Consider the following 22,662-nt stretch of genomic DNA (forward strand, 5'->3'; position numbering starts at 1 on the left):
GACCTGGTGCCTGTGTGTCTGTTCAAGGGCTGAACCGCAGGAGGAGTGTGTCAGGGATACTGAGGGCCGGGTATGAGCTGAACCTCACTTTGTTCATTATTTTAATCCACCTTGCTTTTTTCATCTTGCTCCCCAGATTTTTATCTTTAAATTTTTTAAAAATTAAAAACAAATGTCCCGAGGCTTCCCTGGTGGCGCAGTGGTTAAGAATCCGCCTGCCAATGCAGGGGACACGGGTTTGAGCCCGGGTCCGGGAAGGTCCCACATGCCGCGGAGCAACTAAGCCCGTGCGCCACAACTACTGGGCCTGCGCTCTAGAGCCCACATGCCGCAGCTACTGAAGCCCACGCACCTAGAGCCCGTGCTCCGCAACAAGAGAAGCCACAGCAATGAGAAGCCCACACACCGCAACGAAGAGCAGTCCCCGCTCTCCGCAACTAGAGAAAGCCTGCGTGCAGCAATGAAGACCCAAAGCAGCCAAAAATGAATAAATAAAATTAAAACAAAGAAAAAACAACAAAAAAACCAAATGTCCCTAGTAGTCCTATTTTGTTTTAGAAGAAAGGGAAGCATACTGGTTGAAGTGGAGCTGTTTTAACCAGGCTGGTTATCTGACTCGCCCAGCGAATGTTAAGAAATAGATTCCTGGCTTCACCCAGAGATTCGTTCAGTAGGTTTGGGGTTAAAAAAAAAAATCAGGAATGTGTTTTGTTTTTTGTTTTTTTGCGGTACGCGGGCCTCTCACTGCTGTGGCCTCTCCCGTTGCGGAGCACAGGCTCTGGACGCGCAGGCTCAGCGGCCATGGCTCACGGGCCCAGCCGCTCCGCGGCATGTGGGATCTTCCCAGACCGGGGCACGAACCCGTGTCCCCTGCATCGGCAGGCGGCCTCTCAGCCACTGCACCACCAGGGAAGCCCAGGAATGTGTATTTTTGAAAGAGTTCTGAGGGTTCTGATAGTTGCAGTAAAGTCTAGTCCTCCTCCCAAGGGGCCTGTCGAGGCTGCCTCCGTTCTTCTTCATAATCTTTTGCTGTTTCCACACTGATGAGTTACATATCTAGACTCCTCCACTCTGTCTTTATGGGGCCATCGGGTGGTTTCCATCAGTTGCCCTTCAAGACCAAACATAGTGGTGTGTGTCAGCCAAAACGCTACCTTGCAGTTGCTGATTTCAGGGCTTGGTGTCTAGAGGTGGGCGTCCAATAGTTCAAATACATTTTGATCTCTCACTTTCAGGAAGTGTGTCCTCCTTCAGATTTGTGATAATATGAATTCTGCCTGAGAAGTCCTTCTATGTCGGACCTAGAGGAGCCCGGAGGAAGGAAGGAAGGAAGGAATGAAGTTTCATGCTTAATCGTACAGAAAAGAGAACCAGGCCAGGGTCTTGCGTGCTGGTGTCTGTTCACTGATCACCCCCTCTCCCCAGACGGCTCAGGGGTGCCGTGGGGCAGCGGGGCTGGCCTGGTGCCAGGAGGCGGACTGGGGAGAGGCTCACTTGGTGCGTGCCAGCCCTGTGCCCACTCCCGGCACATCGTTTCCAGGACCCTCCTCCTGAGGGGGCTGTGAGGCCCAGATGAAGTCTGTGAGGCGCTCGGACACTCCTTACCCTTCCCTCCCTCCCTCCCTCCAGGCTTACCGGGGGCCTGAGAGCACCTCCTGCTGGCCCCCTGGCCCGTGCAGTACCACCTCCTCTGATCGCACCTCCTCCAGGCAGGCACCTTAGTGCCACCCCGCCATCCAGCTGAGCGCACCCTCTCCCACGCGCTCTGGTTCTCTCTTGGCTGTATCTGCTCATCGCTGAGGTGGGTGTGTCTGCAGTCATTAAGAGGGGAGGAGAATTTTGACCATATAAGAAGGTGGTAATTTGCATACTATAAGATTTGCTGTGGGTTTTCCTGAAATAGCTCCCCGATTCTAAAATCCTTTCAATTTGTAAGAGACTTTTTAGTAATGACATCTAGCTCAAGAGGCACCTGTACGTTAATTTTTTAAAAATAAATTTGTTTATTTGTTTTTATATTTGGCTGCATTGGGTCTTCGTTGCTTGCGCGGGCTTTCTCTGGTTGCGGCGAGCAGGGCCTACTCTTGGTTGCAGTGTGCGGGCTTCTCATTGCGGTGGCTTCTCTTGTTGCAGAGCACGGGCTCTAGGCGCGCAGGCTTCAGTAGTTGTGGCACGTGGGCTCAGTAGTTGTGGCGCACGGGCTTAGTTGCTCCGAGGCATGTGGGATCTTCCCGGGCCAGGGCTCGAACCCGTGTCCCTTGCATTGACAGGCAGATTCTTAACCACCGCGCCACCAGAGGAGCCCTGTACGTTAATTTTTGCATCTTGTTTCTGTCTTTGTAGATGTTATTTTGTGTACTTGTTTTCTCCAGCTGAGCTCTAAGTTCCTGGGGAGAGAAACTGTCAGGGGCCTCGTCCAGGCTTTGCCCTGGTGCTCCTGTCCCGGGGCCTTCTCAGGCCGTGTGCACCAGCGCCATCTTTTCCTTTCAGCCGCCCCCCCTTGGGGGTCTGTGGGGATTCACTCTGCAAATGGAATACCCACGTGGCCCCTCTGCAGGGACAGGTGCTGGGCAGGTAGACTCCAGGGCTTCTGGAGACGTTGCAGGGGATGAGCTCTGGAGCTGGAAGGGCCCAGAGCTTGTCCAGCCCAGGGCTGCCCATGCCAGATGATGCCCAGGGAGGTGACAGGACTTAGCGCATGCAGCTGGGGAGTGGCAGCACCGTGGCCTCCGCAGGACCTGGCTGTTGGGCTGTATGGCCAGCTGCAGCCTCGTCTCACTGTGCCTGCAGGAATGGAGGGGTGCGTCCTCCCAGCCTCAGGGATTCTGCTTTTTCATGGTCAGTCAGGTTTTTAGGACTTAGCGGTCAAACCAAGAGGTAACAGCGGCCCCCAGGAGCCATTTGGTCTGTGCCAGAGTTGCCAGGCCAGTTGGTGCCTGAGTGATACCCTGTACCCTAGGATGGGGATCCATTTCATGCCTTGAAATAGTAACCACAGGTGTTTGAGGACCAAGCAGAGGTTGGTGTGGGTTCAGGAGGCTGTGTTTCTTCCTCATGGGGTCCCTTATAGTTGAGAGTGGGCTTGACCTGCCCCACTGGACTCAGATATAGTCCCTTTTAGCTATTTCTCCTCCTCCCTTACTGCCTTTAAAATGCCAGTCAGAGTAACCAGGATTTGGAGATGTGTATCAAAATCCTTTAGGAACGTTTTCAGAATGCCTGTTTTCAGAATACCATCCTGGGGACTGTGGGCAGTGAGCCTGGGACGGGGCCCTCCTTCCATCTTGATGCCCCTCTGTTAAGAGCCACTGTTACGTGAGGACGAGGTGATGTGCACGTGGGTCACCTGGAGACCTTGTTAACCTGTGGATTCTAAGGCAGCTGGGCTGGGCCTGGGAGTCTGCATTTTCAGCAAGATCCAGGACGATGCCCTGGAGTAGAAAGGGCCGTGCAGAGGGTCACGCCCGCCAGATGAGGAAGGACACTAGCAGATCCAGGGCTCTGGAATCCCGGCGCCAGGTGGCCTGGGGCAGGTCACTTACCTCTCCGAGCCTCCAGCCTCCTCTGTGGCACGAGAGCTACCAGAGCAGTACCTCCATGTGGGGCTTTTCCCTGCACAGTGCGGGCTCCATAAAGGTCTATTCGTGGGATTACCAGCCTGGGTCATTGTTCTGTGAACTCACCTGCCATCAGACACGTGGGGCTTAGGGTGGGGTTCTGGAAGGCAGTGTTGGGCTCTGTCTGCACCTGGACCGTGGGCTTGCTCTCTGCTTACTCCCGGGGATGGATGCCCGGCAGCCCGACCACAAGAAGAGACAGGACGTCATGCTGTTTACTTTCTACCTTCTGGTCATGCCTCTTGAGGAGGGAGGCCTTCTCAGTCTAAAGCTGCCTGTCTGTACCCTCCTGTCTCATCCGGGAGTCCTGGGCTGTTTTGTCCTTTTTAGAGCCAGGTTGATAAGCCCAGGGCCAAGACACTGGGTGTAGTGCTGGGTTCTTTCTCCACGCCAGCTCTTGCCACTGGAACGCATGTGCTGCACCCCAAACACTGCAGCATCTGCAGAGACCCAGCTCTGCTGCCTGGGCTCCAGCTGGCCTGGCGCCAGGCACAGCTCCCTGGTCCTTCCCCCTCACTGAGCAGGCGGTTGGACTCAGCCCCCTTTCTCTGTCCCCTTGGGCAGGCTGTGCCTCTGGACCATTTCAGCAAGCTGGCAAGCCGCAGCTGCAGTTTCCAAGCAGGGATGCAGTCATGCTGCATTGCCGGCCCTGATGACAGGCTTCGGGACTGTGGTGTGCCGTCAGAGAGAGGGGCCCCTGGAGACAGGGCTACCCCTGGGGGTTGAGAGTACAGAGGCCTGGCCAGTTGTCATCTGCAGGGGGCGGGGGGTGGCATCCCTTGCCTGTGTCTCTGATGCACATTTCCTTTGCAGCCTGGCCCTTCCCGCCTTCCCCCACCTGCCATTTGGAAGCAGAAATCTTTGTCTCTCTACCCAGCTTGGCAGTGTATTTACTTGTATAAATGTTTTCAGGTATTTTCATTTTGTCTCCCCCATCTAAATGTAAGTTCTGTAAAGCCAGGACACGTACCTATGTGTTTGTATTCTTGTCTCATTCTGAATCTATGGAAAACACTAAAGAACTATTGAATTGATTGACCCCAGTCTTTGGTTTTAGCAGAGCTTCTGTTGAATGGTTTCTGTAGCACGTGATTGACAGAATTTTCCAGTTAGGGGCACCGGCGTTTGTCTTTTCTTCCACTGCCCAGCCATTTCCAGCTCTCCTCCTCCCCCCGGCATGTGAGGCCCTCTGGCCATTGGTGTTTGCTGGTAAAACCTTCGATCCTCAGGTGGGCATTTTGCTGATGGCTGGATTTTTAGGGACTCAGTCACATGATGGTCAACTGCTCTGAGAAAGTCATTACACTGGCATTCGCTAGACTCACTGGCCGGTCATATCCCCAAATCCATTCAGAACTGGAAGCTGGAAGAGGAGCCCAGCTCCAACCCACAGTTAGTACCATTTCCTGCCACTCCCAGGTTCACTCTTCTGAAGGCCAACTTACTGACGTTTTAGGTAATGTCAGAAAGAGTTAAAAGTTCCCCACTCCCACGGTATCTGTGTGTGAACGTTTAGATCCTAGGGTTTTTGATTGTTTTCTTGTTTTGGGCTAGATCTAGACCAGCTTCTGACGAGAAGAGAGGTCTCGCTCCGCTTGTAACTGGCTGAAACCCTAGCCAGAGGGAGCCAGCAGAGCAGGTAGGCAGGGTGGGGCCCTCAGACTTCTTGAAAGTGACCCGCCATAGAACATATTATATACATCGTGACCCAGGACACATGTATGTTATATACGCACCTGGAAAAGTGTTCTCAGAACAGTACCTCGGGGCTTCACTGCTGGCGCAGTGGTTGGGAACCCGCCTGCCAATGCAGGGGACACGGGTTCGAGCCCTGGTCTCGAAGATCCCACATGCCGCAGAGCAACTAAGCCCGTGTGCCACGACTACTGAGCCTGCGCTCTAGAGCCTGCGAGCCACAACTACTGAAGTCCACGTGCCACAACTATTGAAGCCTGCGCACCTAGAGCCTGAGCTCTGCAACAAGAGAAACCACCGCAGTAAGAAGCCCACGCGCCGCAACGAAGAGTAGCCTGCCGCAACGGGAGAAAGCCTGTGTGCAGCAACGAAGACCCAACAACGAAGACCCAATGCAACCAAAAATAAAATAAATTAAAAAAACGGTACCTAGCCTTCCTGTGTGTGATACACCCAGTGTTGGCCACGACCCACTAAATTGATCTCATAACCCGCTAATGGGTCACAGCCCTCAGTTTGAAAAACGCTGCTTGGGAATTCCGTGATGGTCCAGTGGTTGGGATTCTGCAGTTTCACTGCCGAGGGCCTGGGTTCAATCCCTGGTCGGGGAACTGGGATCCCTCTGGCCGACTGGCACGGCAAAAAGAAAAAAAAAAGGAAGAAGGAAAAACACTGCTCTAGGGAGCATTCCATTCTAGGATTTCCAAGGCTTTTTCAGAATTCTGCACTGTGGGATAAACTTCCCAATCTGGCATCTTAGCTTCTCTGGCCTCCAAATTGTATTTCCGTCGGAGGGAGGGAGTTAATATCCCTGGGCCTGCCCTTCCCCTTTCCCCACCCATCTCTGTGCCAGATCCTTCTAAATTCCTTAAAGACTGTGTACATTCCTTATTTTACATTTGTATTCTTCTCTAGCCTTGAATCTATAGGAAGCACTAAAAAAAATTTCCATGACCTCAGTCCTAGGATTAGCAAAGTTCCTATTGAATGGCTTCCTCTATTCTCACCCCCTAGACTGAGCTGGGCTTCTCAGCCAGTGACTGGCATGTCCCCCATTCCATCCTGGCTTGGAGTGCAGCTGGGTGGCCACCGCAGTGAGCTGGGGTGCTTGCAGCCAAGCAGACCCAGGGGCCGCGGGACTGGGGCCTTCTTCAGCATCTGCGACCCCGGCTGAGGGAGTGAGAGGGGCTGGTTAGGAGGCGCTGAAGTCTCCCCACCCCACCCCACATTGACCACTGTCCCAGCTCTAGCTGTATGAGAGGTGGGAGGCATGGTGTTTCTCAGATTCTTTTTACCCCTTGGGAAGTAGCAGGCCTTTAGAAATTTCCAGCACTGGCCTCACCTCATTACATTCCTTTCAGGAATCCGTTCTTTGAGTCCTGGCCTAGGTAAACGGCCTCATCTCCCGAGTGTCTGCTGGCCCTGGCACTCCTCTTTCCTCTCCCTCCCCAGGAAGGGCCTGGCTCAGGCCACTGAACACTGCCCAAACCGGGGGCCACAGCAAGCCATCCCCCATCGCCCACTCACTTCCCAGGGGCACGGTGTGGGACTGGCAGCCAGCTCGTCCTGCGACCCGAGGCTGTGGGTGCTGGTACGCCCATTGTCAGTCCCCCAGGGAAGACTGTGCGGCTTTCTTGCTGTGGGTCCCAAGGACACCCGCCTCTCCTCCCCTGTGTTTTGGCCTTGCCGGAGTTTGACAGGAGATGGCAGTGGCGGGCGGGTGGCTTCCAGCCTTGACGCAGACGCTCGGCCCCTTTAATGGCCCTCCTTTGCCCATTGTTGGACTTCCTGCCTCTTCCCCCCTCACGCTGGGAGCCCTGTTAGTGGATACTGATCTTAGGGACCAGGTGTGGAGCCTGCTTTTTTCCTAAGGTGGGTGCTCAGCCCCCACTGAGCAGGCCAGCCCTTAGGGCCACCCAGTCTTACAGGATGTGATGTTCAAATCCACTTTAAAGTAACTTCTTGTTTCAGCTTCCTTGTACTTTGAACCGGTTGATCAGCCTCAGTTTGCCTTTTTCTGTCCTTGGAACATTTTTATGTGGCGCATTAGGTTCAGTGGAGAGCAGTGTTGGGAATGAGGGTCTAAGACCAGGAGCTGCGGGACCAGCTCGTCATTCCTGCTGTGCCGTCAGTGCTCGGCGTCAGAGCTGCAGCTCAGGGAAGCAGTGTGCGCCTCGGGCAGCCCGGGGGGCAAGGGGCAGAGAGTGGGCCTCCTGGCCAGGGCAGAGCTCCTTGGAGCTCAAATGGGGGTGGGACGGAAGTGCTCAGCCCCCGTGCCATGTTGCCTTCCCCCAGCAGTGTCCCCCCTCCTCCCTTGGCCACTGAATTGCTTTCCCACTTGGAGCACCTCCTTAGCTCAAACTTCAGAAAGGGTCTGGAGAGTGATCCCTTCCCCCTCCTCTGGTCTCAGCACCACCAGGCTCTCCTGGGAACAGCCTCAGGGCTCCTCAGCCTCAGCACTGCTGATGCTCTGGGCCGGATCAGTCTCTGCTGTGGGGGGCTGTCCTGAGCACTGTTGGATGTTTAACAGTGTCCCTGGCCTCTAACCACCAGGAACCGGCCCCCACCCACCCCCCAGCTGTGACAGCCAAGCGTGTCTCCAGACATTACAGATGTCCTCTGGGGGGCAGAGTTGCCCCCAGTTGAGAACCACTGGGCTACCTGGTCACCCTGCCCTGCTCAACAGCCAGATGACGCTTTTAACGTGACCCCCCCTCCCCGGCTCAGAGACCTGCAGGAGCTCCCGTCACTCAGGACGGACTCTCAGGTCCTTCCCTGGTGCTTTTTCTCTGAGGCCCGAGACGCCTGGCATCGCCTCCTGTTCCTTGCTGCTCTGTCGCAGCCCTGCTGGCCTCTGCTGGGCGTCGAACATCCAGTCAGGGCGGCTCTTCTGTCTGCTTGGAAAGCTCACTCCCTTAATACACTCAGATCTCTGGTCACATGTCACCTTGGAGCGGCCTTTCCTGGTCACCCTCTCAAAATAAATAACTTGCTCCCCTCCCGTTTCCAGCCTGTCCCCCACACACCCTGGGTAGTGCCTTGGTTTTCTGTATGGCACATAGCACCACCTGACCTCTGTCTGTGTGCCTGTCTGTCTGTCTGTCTCTCTGCTGCACTAGAATGGAGGCTGAGTCAGAGCGGGACTTATCTCACCAGTGCCTGTCCTCCCTGAAGCCTGGCTCTCTTCCTCCAGAGCAGGTGCGGGAATCCTCGCTATGCGGGGCAGGTGTGTTGTTTGCTACTCCTATTTCCAGAGGAGGCAGTGGAAGCAAAGGATGTGGGTTCTCGGATTCCACCAGGCACGTCCCACAGACATGTCACAAAAGTGTCCAAGCACAGGGAGTTATACCCAATCTCTTGTAATAACCTGTAACGGAATATAATCTGCAAAGAACCCACAAAAACAAATCGCTGTGCTGTACACTTGAAACTAACACAATATTGTAAATCAACTATACGTCAATTTAAAAACATGTTAAAAGTCTCCAAAGTAATGCATGTTCGTTTTGTTTTTTTTTTTTGCGGTACGCGGGCCTCTCACTGTTGTGGCCTCTCCCGCTGCGGAGCACAGGCTCCGGACGCGCAGGCTCAGCGGCCATGGCTCACGGGCCCAGCCGCTCCGCGGCATGCGGGATCTTTCCGGACCGGGGCATGAACCCGTGTCCCCTGCATCGGCAGGCGGACTCCCAACCACTGTGCCACCAGGGAAGCCCAATGTTCGTTTTTAAAACCACCTGTAGCCCCTCTTCACTCAGACACTTTAACATTTTGGTGTGTTACCTTTCTTGTCTTGCTTTTTTTTGTTATTCAGAAACCTCTGATAGCTACAGCTCTCCCTCAAGAAATGTTAAACAACAGTTCACCACCTCAGAGGTTGTTCAGAATTCTAGAACCAATAATGACAGTTAAAATCTATCCACCTTCCACCTCAGATCCCACGCTGGTAACAGTTTTTTAAAAACTGCGTCCAGGGTGCGCCTAGCAAAAAACGTGGCTCCGTTTCATGACTTAGTTTCACTTTACAATCTGGCGTTTTCCTGGAGCAGGCACAGCGCCCTCTGGTGTTAGCCTCCAGTGTCTGGTGCCTGTGGTCTGGGTGCCTGATCTCTCAAGGGTGGGAGGAGCAGAGGCGGGCGGGCTGCTGAGACCCGGTGGTGTCTCCCACCTGGCGGCCTCGGCGGGCGCTCAGGGCCCTGATCCGCAGGCAGAGGCCACCGCAGCCGCCTGCCATGTGCCCCAGAAGTGAATAGAGCAGTTGTTGCTTTTATAACCAGGAGAAGAATTGCTGTCTTTCAGAGGGTGTGGACCTGCCAGAAATGTGTTTTACTCTGTCCCTATCTCTGCTGCTCTGGGGAGGAGGAGCTTTTTCTGTGGTTAAGCGAATGGACTCGAGCTAGACTGCCTGAGTTGAAGTCCCAGTGGCACCACTTAGGAGCCGTGTGACCATGAACACGTGACTTATTTTCTCTTTGTCTCAGTTTACTTATCTGTAAAGACAATGACAGTATGCTTATTTCGTGGAGTTGAGGATTTCTCCGGTTAAAACACGTGAAGTGCTAGAAAACTGCATGGAGTGTAATACACACCAGCTGTGCTGTCGCTGTGAGGAGAGGCTTCCAGAGCAGGGGTTCTGAAAGCCTTCGAGATGCAGGGAGCATGTGTCTGGAACAGGGAGAGGCGAGGAGGACGTGGGTAAGCGCTGTCGTGTGGGAGATGCTCAGCTGGAGCGGCTGGCGGATGTGAAAGGAGCAGTGCCCAGTGTGGTGGGACATGGGCACCTGGGAGGGAAGCTTGTGAAAGAGCATGAAGAGGCTTGCAAGTCATCCTTGCCCTCCCAGGCGTCTTGTTCTCATTTTCTGGAATTCCCAAGGAAAAGAAATGTAGCCAGAGGAACTTCCCTGGTGGCGCAGTGGTTAAGAATCCGCCTGCCAATGCAGGGGACACGGGTTCTATCCCTGTCCGGGAAAATCCCACATGCCGTGGAGCAACTAAGCCCATGCGCCACAACTACTGAGCCTGCGCTCTAGAGCCCGCGAGCCGCAACTACTGAGCCCACGTGCCTAGAGCCCATGCTCCACAACAAGAGAAGCCACCGCAATGAGAAGCCCGTGCATCGCAATGAAGAATAGCCCCCGCTCGCCGCGACTAGAGAAAGTCCGTGTGCAGCAACGAAGACCCAACGCAGCCAAAACAAATTAATTAATAAATTAAAAGAAAAAAAAAGAATGTAGCCAGAATAGTGGCCCCTGCACCCCTCCGTCCTCCCTGCCACACCGCTCTGCTCTACACTGTCATTGTCATTGTCACGCGAGATCAGAAGAGCCTGGAGACCCAGCTTCAGGGTGGAAGGGAGTCAGGCTCGGGCAAGAGGCCAAGCGCAGGTCAGGAGAGCCACATCCGGGGACACGCTGGCTCACCAGGCCCCCTCCCGGGAACTCGGGGACCTGCCTGCCCCACAGCCTCGCAGAGGTTCTACAGAGGGAGGAGGGAGAAAACCCACCCCTGTCCCTGCCGTGACAGCTTTCACTGGCTGTGTTGTTCCTGCTTCGGCCTCAGAGCAGGGGCCTCAGTTTCCCGTACCCCCTTGGGGGCAGCGAGGCTGGGCTGTGTCCCATCAAAGACTGTGCTGATTTAGGGTCTGCACTTGGGCCACTCCCTTCCTTTCCTGGCAGCTCTCTCGGGGACTGACACAGACGCCGAGGTTGGGATGATGTGCAGACTCAACTTGGGTCTCTCCTCAGGGTCCCTGAGCCCGCGAGGCAGCCTGTGCCCGCAGCCGCAGCTGCTCCAAGCATGGCGTCACCTCCCGCCCCATGCAGCACTGTCCATCTCCCAGTGGATTTCCCCTCACTGCAACTTCTGGTTTCCATGGCAACTTGGAAAGACCTGCAGTTGTGGCTTTTGGAAGTCTAAAATGAGAGCAGAGGTTTGAGATAGGGTGGGACAGCACTGAAAATACCTGTCCCACCCAGGGATTTGGGCCCAGAGGGTTACAGGATGGGAGGTTCTTTGAATTAGAAAAATGGCACTGTCATCCCAGCACACCCTTAGCAGAGCTCCACGTGGCCCCTTGCAGCCTCCTGGGATCTTGGATCCTGAGCTCAGGGTCTTCAGCCTGCGCCTAGGGGGCAGCGGAGGCAGGTGGAGTGATCACAGCACTTAGCGTTGGCTGAGCCCTTACTGTGGGCCAGGCGCCTGGTGGCCGTCTGTGCTTTCACTGCCTCGTTAATCCTCTGAGCCACTCATCCCACCTTCTACACGAGCGCTTCGCGAGGCTGCTTTGCAAGGCTGCAGCGCCAGCGCAGGTGAGTGTCCGGTGTGCTTAACTCCGGGGCTCCCTCTCATCTGGAACACGGGCTTGTGTCCCTGGAGGAGCATCTCTGTCACCTGTTGATGGCGGGCCCATTGCTTCCCCTTTACTTTTTTTTAAAGTCACATCCCACTAATAGCAGGGTTTGCTTTAGTCGTTGCCAGGATTTCGGTGCCCTTAAGCGCGTGTCTCCCTTCTCAGTTCTCCTCCCGTGAGGTCGCCGTTCCAGGCCCCACGTTCTGCGGTGGAGTCACCTTGAGTGTTCGGTTGGGTGTCTGAGGGAGCAGCTCTTCCATCCCCCTAGTTTGGGGTCTTGGAGGTGCCTGAGCCAGGGAGGTGGGCAGCCACACAGAGATGCGCCGGTTCCCAGGACTCAGTGAAGAACCGCAGGGGAGCGGCCCCAGGTTTGGGGAGCCAGCAAGGAAGGTGCACTGGCCCAGTGGAGAAGCGTCTCCCGCCTGGGCTGCTGTGGGGCATCCGGTGCCCGGCAGGGGGAGGGGCTTTGTCATGGAGGGATGGGTCAGTGCTTGCTGCGCGGTTGGCCAGGCTCCAGAAGCCGGCGTCCCGAGAGTCCAGAGTCGGTTACTCAGCAGCTTGCAGTCCTCTGCGGGGCAGTCGATAACGAGCAGGCTGTGACTGGCGGGGCAGGATGGCCCAGATTAGAAGGTGGTGAGGCTGATAGCGGCTTCAGGGTGACCCTCGGCCCAGTGTCACACTCCTCCTGCAACCCACCCTGCTCAGCACTCGGCAGCAGGGGTGCAGGGCAGGCAGAAGCTGGAAAAAGGATTCCACTCACAGCAAAATGTTTGGCTCTCTGCAGAATGGGCTGTTAAATCTTTCATTTACAATGAGGCCTTACGTGGTTTGTCATGTAGCCACTTTTCAGGGTGACCAGAGTTACCGCTGGTGAGCACGGTGTTTGCCTTTGGTGCGGGAGGTCGCACCTGGCGTGCTGTCTGCTGATCCAGGTGCTGTTGGAGGGGCGCGTGGGGTTTGGCAAAGCCGAGCTCTGGGCTTAGGGTTTGTGCGCTTAGCTATACGTATGCTACGCTTCACTAAGAGGTAGGGAGGAGACTGTATCCTGTAGGTGATTTTGGGGGCCGTGCTCTGACACCTGTGCTCTCTGTTCCAGTTGAAACTAGAGGACCGCTCCGTGGTGCCCCGGGATGTGGTCCGGCACATGCGCTCCACTGTGAGTCCCGCGTCCCACTTGGTGGGGCAGGGTTGGGGGCGGGGGTGGCCTGGGGCATGTCCTGGCCGGGTCTGCCGGGTGGCCCCGCGGGGCGCCTGCCGGGACCTGGATGCCTTCTCCCCCGCAGGACAGCCAGTGTGGCACGGTGATCGACGTGAACATCGACTGCGCCGTGAAGCTCATTGGCACCAACTGCATCGTCTACCCTGTCAACAGCAAGGACCTGCAGCACATCTGGGTGAGCCCGCCCCGCCTGCCACCCCTGCTGACCTCCCCTCTCGGGGCTCTGGTTCTCTCCGCGGCACCTTCCCAGGCCGGGCGGCCAAGCCCAGCAGTCAGCTCGCTCCCTGCAGCCTGACCATGCTTCTTGTGAGTCAGCCATTGAGACGCGAGGTCAGGACACAGCTTTACGTCTCCAGCAGACTGCTGGTTTCCCTTCTCCTCTAATGCTTTTTTTTGGAACAAATTTCTTTTCAGCTTACTTTTTTAATGATCTCAAACTTACTGAAAAGTTGTAGGTACCTTTATCCCCTGCAACATCCAGGCTCCTTAGCTGGTGACGCTTCGCTGCATTAGCTCCAGCGCCTTTCCTCCCTCCTTCCCCACCTCTCTGTACTCCTCTGTCGCTCTCTCTTTCTCACTCCCCCCACTGCCTTCTCTCCCTCTCTCTCTCCCCTCCCCTTTTCTGAAACGTTTGAAAGCAAACTACAGGTATGATGCTATATGACCCCTAAGTACTACAATGTGTATTTCCCCAAAACAGAAACACTCTGCTGTTTAACCACCATTCAAAGCCCCAAGCAAGGACTTTGACCCAATACTGTCCAATCCACAGACCTCATTCAGTTGTCCCAACAATCTCCTTTTTCCCCTCTGACCCAGGATTCCATCAGGAGCACACACAAGAATTGTCAGCTCTTTGATCTCCCCCAGTCTGGAGAGGTTCCCCACTCTTGCTTTGTCTTCCTTATCCCGGGTGACCCTGAGCGTGGGGCTATCTGACAGTGCCCGTGACCAGCCTGGGGCCCTGCGTTCTTGGCAGAACTGCCACGGAAGTGCCGCTGAGCTCTTCGCTGGCCCGGAACGTCCCGCGGCCGCAGGGTGGGGACATTCCGTTTGCTCCCCAGTCGTCTGGGGCTCTGCCATGCCTCCCCACCATAAAGTCAGCATTCACCCCGTTGGAAGCGATTGTATCAGCTTTGTGGGGAGATATTCCGGGATTGTGTCAATAACCCGGTACTTCTCAAACCCCCGTACATCAGCCTTAGCTTCCATTAACAATTCCCAGCTGAATCGGCCAGCGCTCCGGTGGCTGCTAAATGGGGATTTTATGACTCCATCGTTGCCTACTTGTTTTTATCAGTTTGGCATCTGCTGTATGGAAGAGCTGTACTTTCTGTCCCATTTATTTATTCATTTTTTACATCAGTATGGATGCAGAGATTCCTGTTTTATTCAGTTGGTGATAACCTATTACTGTCATTATTTGTTTTGTTGCTTGAATGATCCCACGTTTGGCCAGTCGGATCCCCTTCAAGCTGACATGTGTGTCCTTTTGACATATCCCCACCATTTTTTTTTAAACACTTTCTTTCCATCTTGTATTTTTTCTCATCCAGCCTAGAGTCAGCTGTTTCTTCAGGGAGCCCTGGTTCCTTTCAGAAAATGGTATTTCAAAAGCCAAGGTCTGGATGCACGCTGGGTGTGCTAACCGCTGCTAGGCCCTATTCAGGGCAACACGGGGGAATACATGTATGTGTACATAGGTAGACACACACACGTCTAAATACGTCCGTGCCTGTTCTGTGTGTGTAAGATGTATGGGTTCGTCTTGATCCTTCCAGCCCCAGTCCAGCTCCTCAGGTCCCTCCTCTCTTGCCCTCCCTGTTCCTGTATCAGTGAGTGCCGTCCCCAGTAGTGAGAGACTTGGCTCTCGATATCCTCAGTTGAGTTATTTATTTGCTTAAATCACTTTACTTATTCGTCTGTATAACCACCCTCCCCAGCCCGCTCTCACTTACGTGTCCTGTGTCCCTGGGACGCCGTCAAGCTTCTGCCTCTGCGTGGGAGGGGAGCTGGGGTGCAGCTGGACTCTCGGGGGAAAGCCTGCTGCAGCAGCTATTAGGTCGGACCTGTCTGTGCGGCCAAGAGGAACTGGTGCCCTGGACACCAGTGTCATCGGCCACCTCTCACGGCCCTGTCCCCCTGATCTGCAGCCCTTCATGTATGGGGACTACATCGCCTATGACTGCTGGCTGGGGAAGGTCTACGACCTGAAGAACCAGATCATCCTCAAGCTGTCCAACGGCGCCAGGTGCGGATCTCCCCGCGGAGGAGCCCGTCCGGGAGGAGCCCGTCCGGCGGGGCGGCCCGGGAAGGGGGGCAGGGGCTGTTGACCTCCCTGCGGAGGAGCCCGTCCGGTGGGGTGGCCCGGGAAGGGGGGCAGGGTCTGTTGACCTCCCTGCAGAGGAGCCCGTCCGGGAGGAGCCCGTCCGGCGGGGCGGCCCAGGAAGGGGGGCAGGGGCTGTTGATCTCCCCGCGGAGGAGCCCGTCCGGTGGGGCGGCCCGCGAAGGGGGGCAGCCCGGGAAGGGGGGCAGGGGCTGTTGTCTCACTTCCTCGAGGGCCGTGCCAGGGCCTGCAGGCTTTCGGGGCCCCGAGTCTCAGGACCTGACCCTGGGCTGGTCTCCTTGTCAGCCCGGCCTGATTCTCTGGCTCAGTTTCTGGTCTAGGCTGTACCGTGGCTTCGGGAGAGCTGCATTATCATTTAGGACACACGAGAGGAGCTGATGCTTTATTTTAGGCACCTTAATGGTGGTGAACGCTCAGATCTGGGGGTAGAGTCTTGTTTGTTTTAGGAGAGTTCCTTGTACCAGTGCAGGGGCTGAGGTGTGGGCGGAGGATGAATTGCCTATTTTGGGGGGGGGGGGCGGACGTATTGACACCTCTGGACAAGCCCTTTAGATCCTGACCGGCACCACAAGGGGTCCTGGCTGCCTCGCCTCCCCTAAGACTCAGGCACTGTGTCGGGTGCCAACCAAGCCCCTGTGCCCTGTTGCAGGTGCTCCATGAACACAGAGGATGGTGCCAAGCTCTACGACGTCTGCCCGCACGTCAGCGACTCTGTACGTTGGCTCCACCCAAGGATCCTGGGGGGTGGGGGGCCCCTCATCTCATGTTCCTCAGCCCCTGGGCTGTGCAGGAGGGACTTCTCAGCAGAGAGCTTGGAGCTGACCCAGGCTAACCACTGCTTCTGCGCCGTTGCTTTCCTAGAAAAGGGGCGGTGTGTATCCAAAGGTATAGAAGTTTGGGTGTGGGCGGAAAGCAGTAGGACCTTTCTTTGCCTTTTGCTAACTTTGTATCTCATCCTTTTTAAATCTCCTGTTTTCTTAGCGCGTATGCAGTATTTTACTGCAATTGACATCTTAGAACAGTAGTACATGACACAGTTTGTCAATAAGAATACTAGGGGAGTGTGTGTGATTAAGCAGGTTTGGGGACCCCTGTCCTCTGGAGCTTCAGTCCTTAAAGTGCCTCCCCTGCACCAGCAGCATTGTTGTGGCCTGAGGGCTTGGAAGCAGAATGGGTCAGACGTGCATTTCAGTAAGATCCCTGGTGACTTGTATGCACCTGAGGTCTGGGAGGTGCTGCTCCGGAGCCTTAGGGGCTGTGGAGCTGGAGGTGCGGGGCCAGCGGGAGCCAGGCACAGAGCAGGGGGTGCGGGTATGGAGAGCGCCCTCCCCTGAGGAGGCAGTGCTCACGGGGACTTTTCTCTGGCCCCCAATCCTGCAGGGTCTCTTCTTTGATGATTCCTACGGCTTCTACCCAGGCCAGGTGCTCATTGGCCCTGCCAAGATCTTCTCCAGTGTCCAGTGGCTGTCAGGGGTCAAGCCCGTGCTCAGCACGAAGAGCAAGTTCCGCGTGTTGGTCGAAGAGGTAGGGGTGGGGGCGGGACGGGGGGGAGGCCCTGGATCTCCCGCCCCCGCTGCCTCATCTGGGGTGGGGCTGCTCTGAGGACCAAGGGAACCCGGGCCGAGCAAGGTGGGAGGGTGGAGAGTGGCAGGTCCTCTGGGCCCTGACTGGAGGTGAGGAGGCCGCAGTGAGTGACCCCTGGGCTGGGCCTGTTCTGGGGGTGTCCAGACTTGGTGCTGCCCCGTGATGAGGACCTGCTTCCTGCTCTGGGGGCAAGTGGGCTCCGGACAGCTGCTTAAAGAGAGGGCATTAGAGCCTGCTGACCGTGGCCCTGTCCCGCCCGCCACCCCCAGGTGCAGGTTGTGGAGCTGAAGGTCACGTGGATTACCAAGAGCTTCTGTCCAGGGGGCACGGACAGCGTCAGCCCCCCGCCCTCTGTCATCACCCAGGAAAACCTAGGCAGGTGAGCGGCTCCAGTGCGCCACCCGCTCCAGCGCCCCCAGGGGCGGTCCCCAAGCAAGTCTCTGGGCCGTGGGCACGGGTGCGCGGGGCTGAGAAACCCCTGGCCCAGCCCCTGCCTCTCCTCCCTCCCCTCCCAGGGTGAAGCGTCTCGGATGCTTTGACCATGCTCAGCGGCAGCTCGGGGAGCGCTGTCTGTATGTCTTCCCAGCCAAGGTAGAGCCGGCCAGGATTGCCTGTGAATGTCCAGAAAAACACTGCGCCCAGGGGGAGGGCTCTGTGGCCAAGAAGGTATGTCCTCGGGCTTGGGGCTTGGCGGGCGTTTGAGGAACTGGCCTGGAGCCATTTCCACAGCAGGAAGGTCTGTGCTTTAGGCCTTGGGGGGCAGCCCTGATGACTCTTGCAGGCCAGTTAGGTGTGTACAGCTGTCACCCCTCAGACCGAGCTGCCTGGGGTCCGGCCGCGTCAGCCGGCTCTCCACAGCGCCCGCCCTCCCCGTTCCTTCCCCGCAGGTGAAGCGCCTCCTGAAGAAGCAGGTTGTGAGGATCATGTCCTGCTCCCCGGACTCCCGGTGCTCCAGGGACCATTCCGTGGAGGACACAGGCAAGAAGGGGGCGGCCAAAGCCAAGAGCGAAGCAGGGTCTGCCAGCCCCGAGGAGACGCCCGATGGGTCTGCCAGCCCCGTGGAGATGCAGGACGAGGGCCCCGAAGAGGCCCACGAGGGGGGCGAGCAGCTGCCCCCCTTCCTGCTGAAGGAGGGCGGGGACGACCGGCTGCACTCGGCCGAGCAGGACGCCGATGACGAGGCCGCCGACGACACAGACGACAGCAGCTCGGTGACCTCCTCCGCCAGCTCCACCACCTCCTCCCAGAGCGGCAGCGGCGCAGGTCGCAAGAAGAGCATCCCCTTGTCCATCAAGAACTTAAAGCGGAAACACAAGAGGAAGAAGAATAAGATCAGTCGGGACTTCAAGCCGGGGGACAGGTGAGCTCAGGGGCGCCTCCCTTTCCCGGCCGGGTGTCCTGCCCCCGCCCCGCCCCCACACGCATGCACACCCAGGCTCGCGTGCTCGTGGGCGCGCTCGTGGTCTGCAGGCCCCACGAAGGCTCAGGGGCGCCCAGCCGAGATGACCTGGGTGCCTGGGCTTGGCCGGGTGGGAAGGAGGGATCTGGGAGTGGGAGAGGGCGGGACGGGGGCCCCTTCCCGGAGGAGATGCCTGGTGGGGAGACTTGTTTCTTCCCTGCTGCCTGATGCTCAGGGTTTCAGGTTACCAAGCCCGCGAGGTGGGGCGGTGGGTAGAGAGCGTAGCTGCCCTTTCCTCACTGGTCCTGCCCTGCAGGGTGGCGGTGGAGGTGGTGACCACGATGACCTCAGCAGACGTGATGTGGCAGGACGGCTCCGTGGAGTGCAACGTCCGCTCCAACGACCTCTTCCCTGTGCACCACCTGGACAACAATGAGTTCTGCCCTGGAGACTTCGTGGTGGACAAGCGAGGTAGCGCCGGGTGGGGCTTGGGAAGAAGGGGCGAGAGGTCTGGGCATCAAGGACACTCCCCTTGGATGGTGGCTCACTCTTCTGAAGACTCGGGGAGCCTTTCTGGCCTGCACTGACCGAGCCAGGGAAGCAGTGGGTTCTGGGCCCCGTTGTGGTTGACGTGCAGTGGGTGGGTGGGTGGGTGGCAGGTGGCACCACCAGGGTGCCTTAGCTAGTCATGCGCCCCCCCCCCCCTCCCCGCTGGGTCCCCAGTCCAGAGCTGTCCGGACCCTGCTGTCTATGGCGTGGTGCAGTCTGGGGACCACGTGGGCCGCACCTGCATGGTGAAGTGGTTCAAGCTGCGGCCGAGTGGGGACGACGTGGAGGTGAGCGTGTGCTGCCCCCACGTTTCCTTCAGGGTGGGCTCTGGTGGGCTGGATGTAGGGCCCCTGGGCTCACGACCACCCATCCTTTCCCAGCTGATTGGAGAGGAGGAAGATGTGAGCGTCTACGACATTGCCGATCACCCTGACTTTCGGTTCCGCACGACCGATATTGTTATCCGAATTGGCAACACTGAGGATGGAGGGCCTCACAGGGAGGATGAGGTACGTGCGCCCTGGCCTGTGCGTCAGCTGCAGTACATGATGGTGCCACCAGGTGGCACCAGGAGCCAAGACCTGCAAGTCCTTTGGGCTGCGTGTCCACCCCAAGCGCCTTCCCCAGGAGAGCGGCTGCCGGCAGTGGGGCCGCTCAGTCCGAGCACCTGCACGAGGACTCACCTGCCTGCCGGGCTCAGGCCTCGTTCACACAGCTGCTCCCTGGGCCTATTAGAGAAGCCCATTCCTGTCCTCCGCGCCACGAGCGTGGTGTCAGGCGCTACAGGAGCACAGGAGAGGCCTGGGGAGGTGGCGTCTGAGCTGCGCCCTGGAGCCCAAGTAGGGACACGGGGTGGGGTTGGGCAGATTCCAGGCAGAGGAAGAGTGGGGACGAGAGTCCCGAGGCTGGAAGCCCGGAGAGACCAGGGTGCTGTGAGCAGGAAGGGAGTGAGTGGGGGGCTCAGTGGACAGTGAGCATTGGGGGTGTTTCAACCAAAGGGTCCCGTGCTCGAGGTACTCACGGTGGTCTCTGGCTGGTGCCCACATCCCTTCTGTTCTCATGGCCTTGCCCCTGCCCTCACCCTTGGGGAGCTGCACCTTTGACCCTGTCCCATTTGCCCTGCAGCCGTCGGTCGGCCAGGTCGCCCGCGTGGACGTCAGCAGCAAGGTGGAGGTGGTGTGGGCTGATAACTCAAAGACCATCATCCTGCCCCAGGTGAGCCCCTGCAGAGCCCGCCTCGCGGCTCCAGACCGTGGCAGCCGGGCCGGGAGCTCAGATCTTCCTGGCCAGGGAGTCTGCTTTGGGGGAGGAAGGTCTCAGGGAAAGGAAAGGCAGTGTTACACCCAGAGCCCCGGGGTGAGAGAGTCGGGAAAGCAGAGAGGCAGCCTACAGCTGGATTGCCAGTCGTGTGTAGATTTTCTCAGACCTCCCAGATCTGCCTGGATCCCCGTCCACTGTGGTAAGAAAACACAGGTTGCTTCCTTTAAGAAACAGAGCCTTCACACCAACACTTCTAGGAAAACTTTCACAGATCAGGGAGAGAAAGCAGATGGGTTCTGAGCGGCAGGGCTGTTTTTGACGCTGTTTCTTCGCTCCCTTGTTTGAGCTGATGCTCACACCCCAGCTCCCCTCTCCTGGCACCAACGTGGGGTGGGGAAGGGGCTCACCCCTCGTCCAGGAGGCCATTCCAGGGGCGGGAACAGGCTGTGACACGGCCGCGCTGACCAAGTGCACTCAGCGGCCAGGAGGCTGGAACAGGCCTTGGCTGGGCCTTGGGCCCGTGGGTGGGGCTGGGGCAGCGGAGGTGCCTCTCAGGGGCCTAGGGCCCACCAAGCACAGAGGCCCAGCTGCGGAGGCCAGAGCAGGAAAGGGAGGAAGGGTGGCGTGGCTGCCGAGGCCTCAGGGCGCCATCAGCTCTGAGGGTTGGGGTCCTGGCAGAGCGCCCCTGAATGGCCCGCGCCCCATCTCCCCCACCAGCACCTGTACAACATCGAGTCTGAGATCGAGGAGTCAGACTATGACTCGGTGGAAGGCAGCACCAGTGGGGCGTCCTCGGATGAGTGGGAGGATGACAGTGACAGCTGGGAGACAGACAATGGGCTGGTGGAGGACGAGCACCCCAAGATAGAGGAGCCCCCCATCCCAGCCACCGAGCAGCCAGCGGCCCCCGAGGAGGACAAGGGAGTGGTGATCAGCGAGGAGGCTGCCACGGCCGCCATCCAGGGAGCCGTGGCCATGGCCACCCCTGTGGCTGGGCTGATGGAGAAGGCGGGCAAGGATGGGCCCCCGAAGAGCTTCCGGGAGTTGAAAGAGGCCATCAAGATCCTGGAGAGCCTCAAGAACATGACCGTGGAGCAGCTTCTGACGGGCTCGCCCACCTCCCCCACGGCAGAGCCGGAGAAGCCGACGCGGGAGAAGAAGTTTCTGGACGACATCAAGAAGCTGCAGGAAAACCTCAAGAAGACCCTGGACAACGTGGCCATCGCAGAGGAGGAGAAGATGGAGGCGGTGCCAGACACTGAGCGCAAGGAGGACAAGCCCGAGGGGCAGTCGCCTGTGAAGGCCGAGTGGCCCAGCGAGACCCCGGTGCTCTGCCAGCAGTGCGGCGGCAAGCCCGGGGTCACCTTCACCAGCGCCAAGGGCGAGGTCTTCTCGGTGCTGGAGTTCGCGCCCTGTGAGTTCGCCCCGTGTGTGTTCCAGATCTGGAGGCCAGGTGGCTGGCCCCTGGCTGCCGCCCAGGGCGGGGGAGCCGTTTCCCTGGCCTGGGCACCAGTCCCCATGCCAGAAGAGGAGGGCAGGGAGCATGTGGGTTCATCCACCTGTTGGGGGAGCGCTCCCAGCGGCCGCCGCACCTCCAGGTGGAGTTCCCAGGCCTCGCCCTGAGGAACTGACCACTCTCTTTCCCCCTCTAGCAAATCACTCTTTTAAGAAAATTGAGTTCCAGCCTCCAGAAGCCAAGAAGTTCTTCAGCACGGTGCGGAAGGAGATGGCCCTGCTGGCCACCTCGCTGCCCGACGGCATCATGGTCAAGACCTTCGAGGACAGAATGGCAAGTAGCCGGGTGCGGGCCGGGCCTGGGGACCGCCGGGCGCCCGAGAGGCTGCAGCCTCGGCGACTCCCTACGGGGCAGGACAGGCTCCGCCGGGGGAGCCGCACGGCTGGCAAGAGTCCCACGCGTGCGTCTAGACCAGATGGTCGTCCTTTTAAAAGTTAGCTTAAGATTGTAATGATCACCTGACTCTTCTCTCGTTTTTTGAAAAATTAGAACATTTTAGAAAAAGTCATAGTTGCCTTTGACCAATCCTCACCCTGCCCCCAGGGGCCATGACTTCAGGAGTTTCATGGGTCTCCTTCTTGGTGATCTACTTCTGTGTTTACGTGTTCGTGCATCGCCATAAACCAGCCTATCTTGTAGGATTTCTTCTACACGAATAGCACATCATCATACGCATCATCTATAACTTTTTTTTTTTTCAGTCAACAGGGTAATTTTTGAGACCTACTGATGTAGGTCATTGCTTTTTAGCTACAGGACAGTATAGCCTCCCGTGGCCACGTCACACTCCATTTGCCACTTCTCTGTGACCTGGGCCCCGTGTTTTGAGTCATGCTGGTGGAGGCGTGTGAGCGCCTCCTTGTTTGTTCCAGGAATGAGCGAGCGTGGTCCATCTGCCACCTTATTGTTCAGCAGACCTTCACTGGGCCTTGCTGTGTGCCAGGCACCATGTGAGACACTGAATTTGGGTCCGAGTGAGGCCTCAGCTCCAGCCCAGGCCTGGAGGAAGGGGCCAAAGGAAAGGGACCACAAAGAGAGGCACTGTTGAAATGGGCCTGCAGGTGGCCAGAAACCCCAGGGCAGGGCCAGGAGCACGTGCGTGGTCAGGGCTGCTCGAGGTTCTTGATGAT

At 57.6% G+C, this 22,662-nt stretch overlaps 1 protein-coding gene across 2 annotated transcripts in view; it reads left to right on the plus strand.

The window, feature by feature from the left end:
- Window positions 1–22,662, plus strand: part of UBE2O (ubiquitin conjugating enzyme E2 O) — a 56,878-nt gene that overhangs the window by 30,719 nt on the left and 3,497 nt on the right. Inside the window, exons 2-15 of one of the 2 annotated variants that reach the window (XM_067715678.1) lie at window positions 12,755–12,814; window positions 12,942–13,052; window positions 15,031–15,128; window positions 15,874–15,937; window positions 16,605–16,748; window positions 17,078–17,187; window positions 17,324–17,399; window positions 17,696–18,168; window positions 18,524–18,678; window positions 18,931–19,043; window positions 19,137–19,265; window positions 19,882–19,971; window positions 20,734–21,430; window positions 21,669–21,805. In XM_067715678.1, the coding sequence (XP_067571779.1) occupies window positions 12,755–12,814; window positions 12,942–13,052; window positions 15,031–15,128; window positions 15,874–15,937; window positions 16,605–16,748; window positions 17,078–17,187; window positions 17,324–17,399; window positions 17,696–18,168; window positions 18,524–18,678; window positions 18,931–19,043; window positions 19,137–19,265; window positions 19,882–19,971; window positions 20,734–21,430; window positions 21,669–21,805 (2,457 nt within the window). Of the gene's footprint in view, window positions 1–12,754; window positions 12,815–12,941; window positions 13,053–15,030; window positions 15,129–15,873; window positions 15,938–16,604; window positions 16,749–17,077; window positions 17,188–17,323; window positions 17,475–17,695; window positions 18,169–18,523; window positions 18,679–18,930; window positions 19,044–19,136; window positions 19,266–19,881; window positions 19,972–20,733; window positions 21,431–21,668; window positions 21,806–22,662 lie in introns of both variants that reach the window. The other variant, XM_067715677.1, reaches the window with a different exon arrangement.

This window comes from Pseudorca crassidens, chromosome 19 (assembly GCF_039906515.1).
Source record: "Pseudorca crassidens isolate mPseCra1 chromosome 19, mPseCra1.hap1, whole genome shotgun sequence".
NCBI lineage: Eukaryota > Metazoa > Chordata > Mammalia > Artiodactyla > Delphinidae > Pseudorca > Pseudorca crassidens.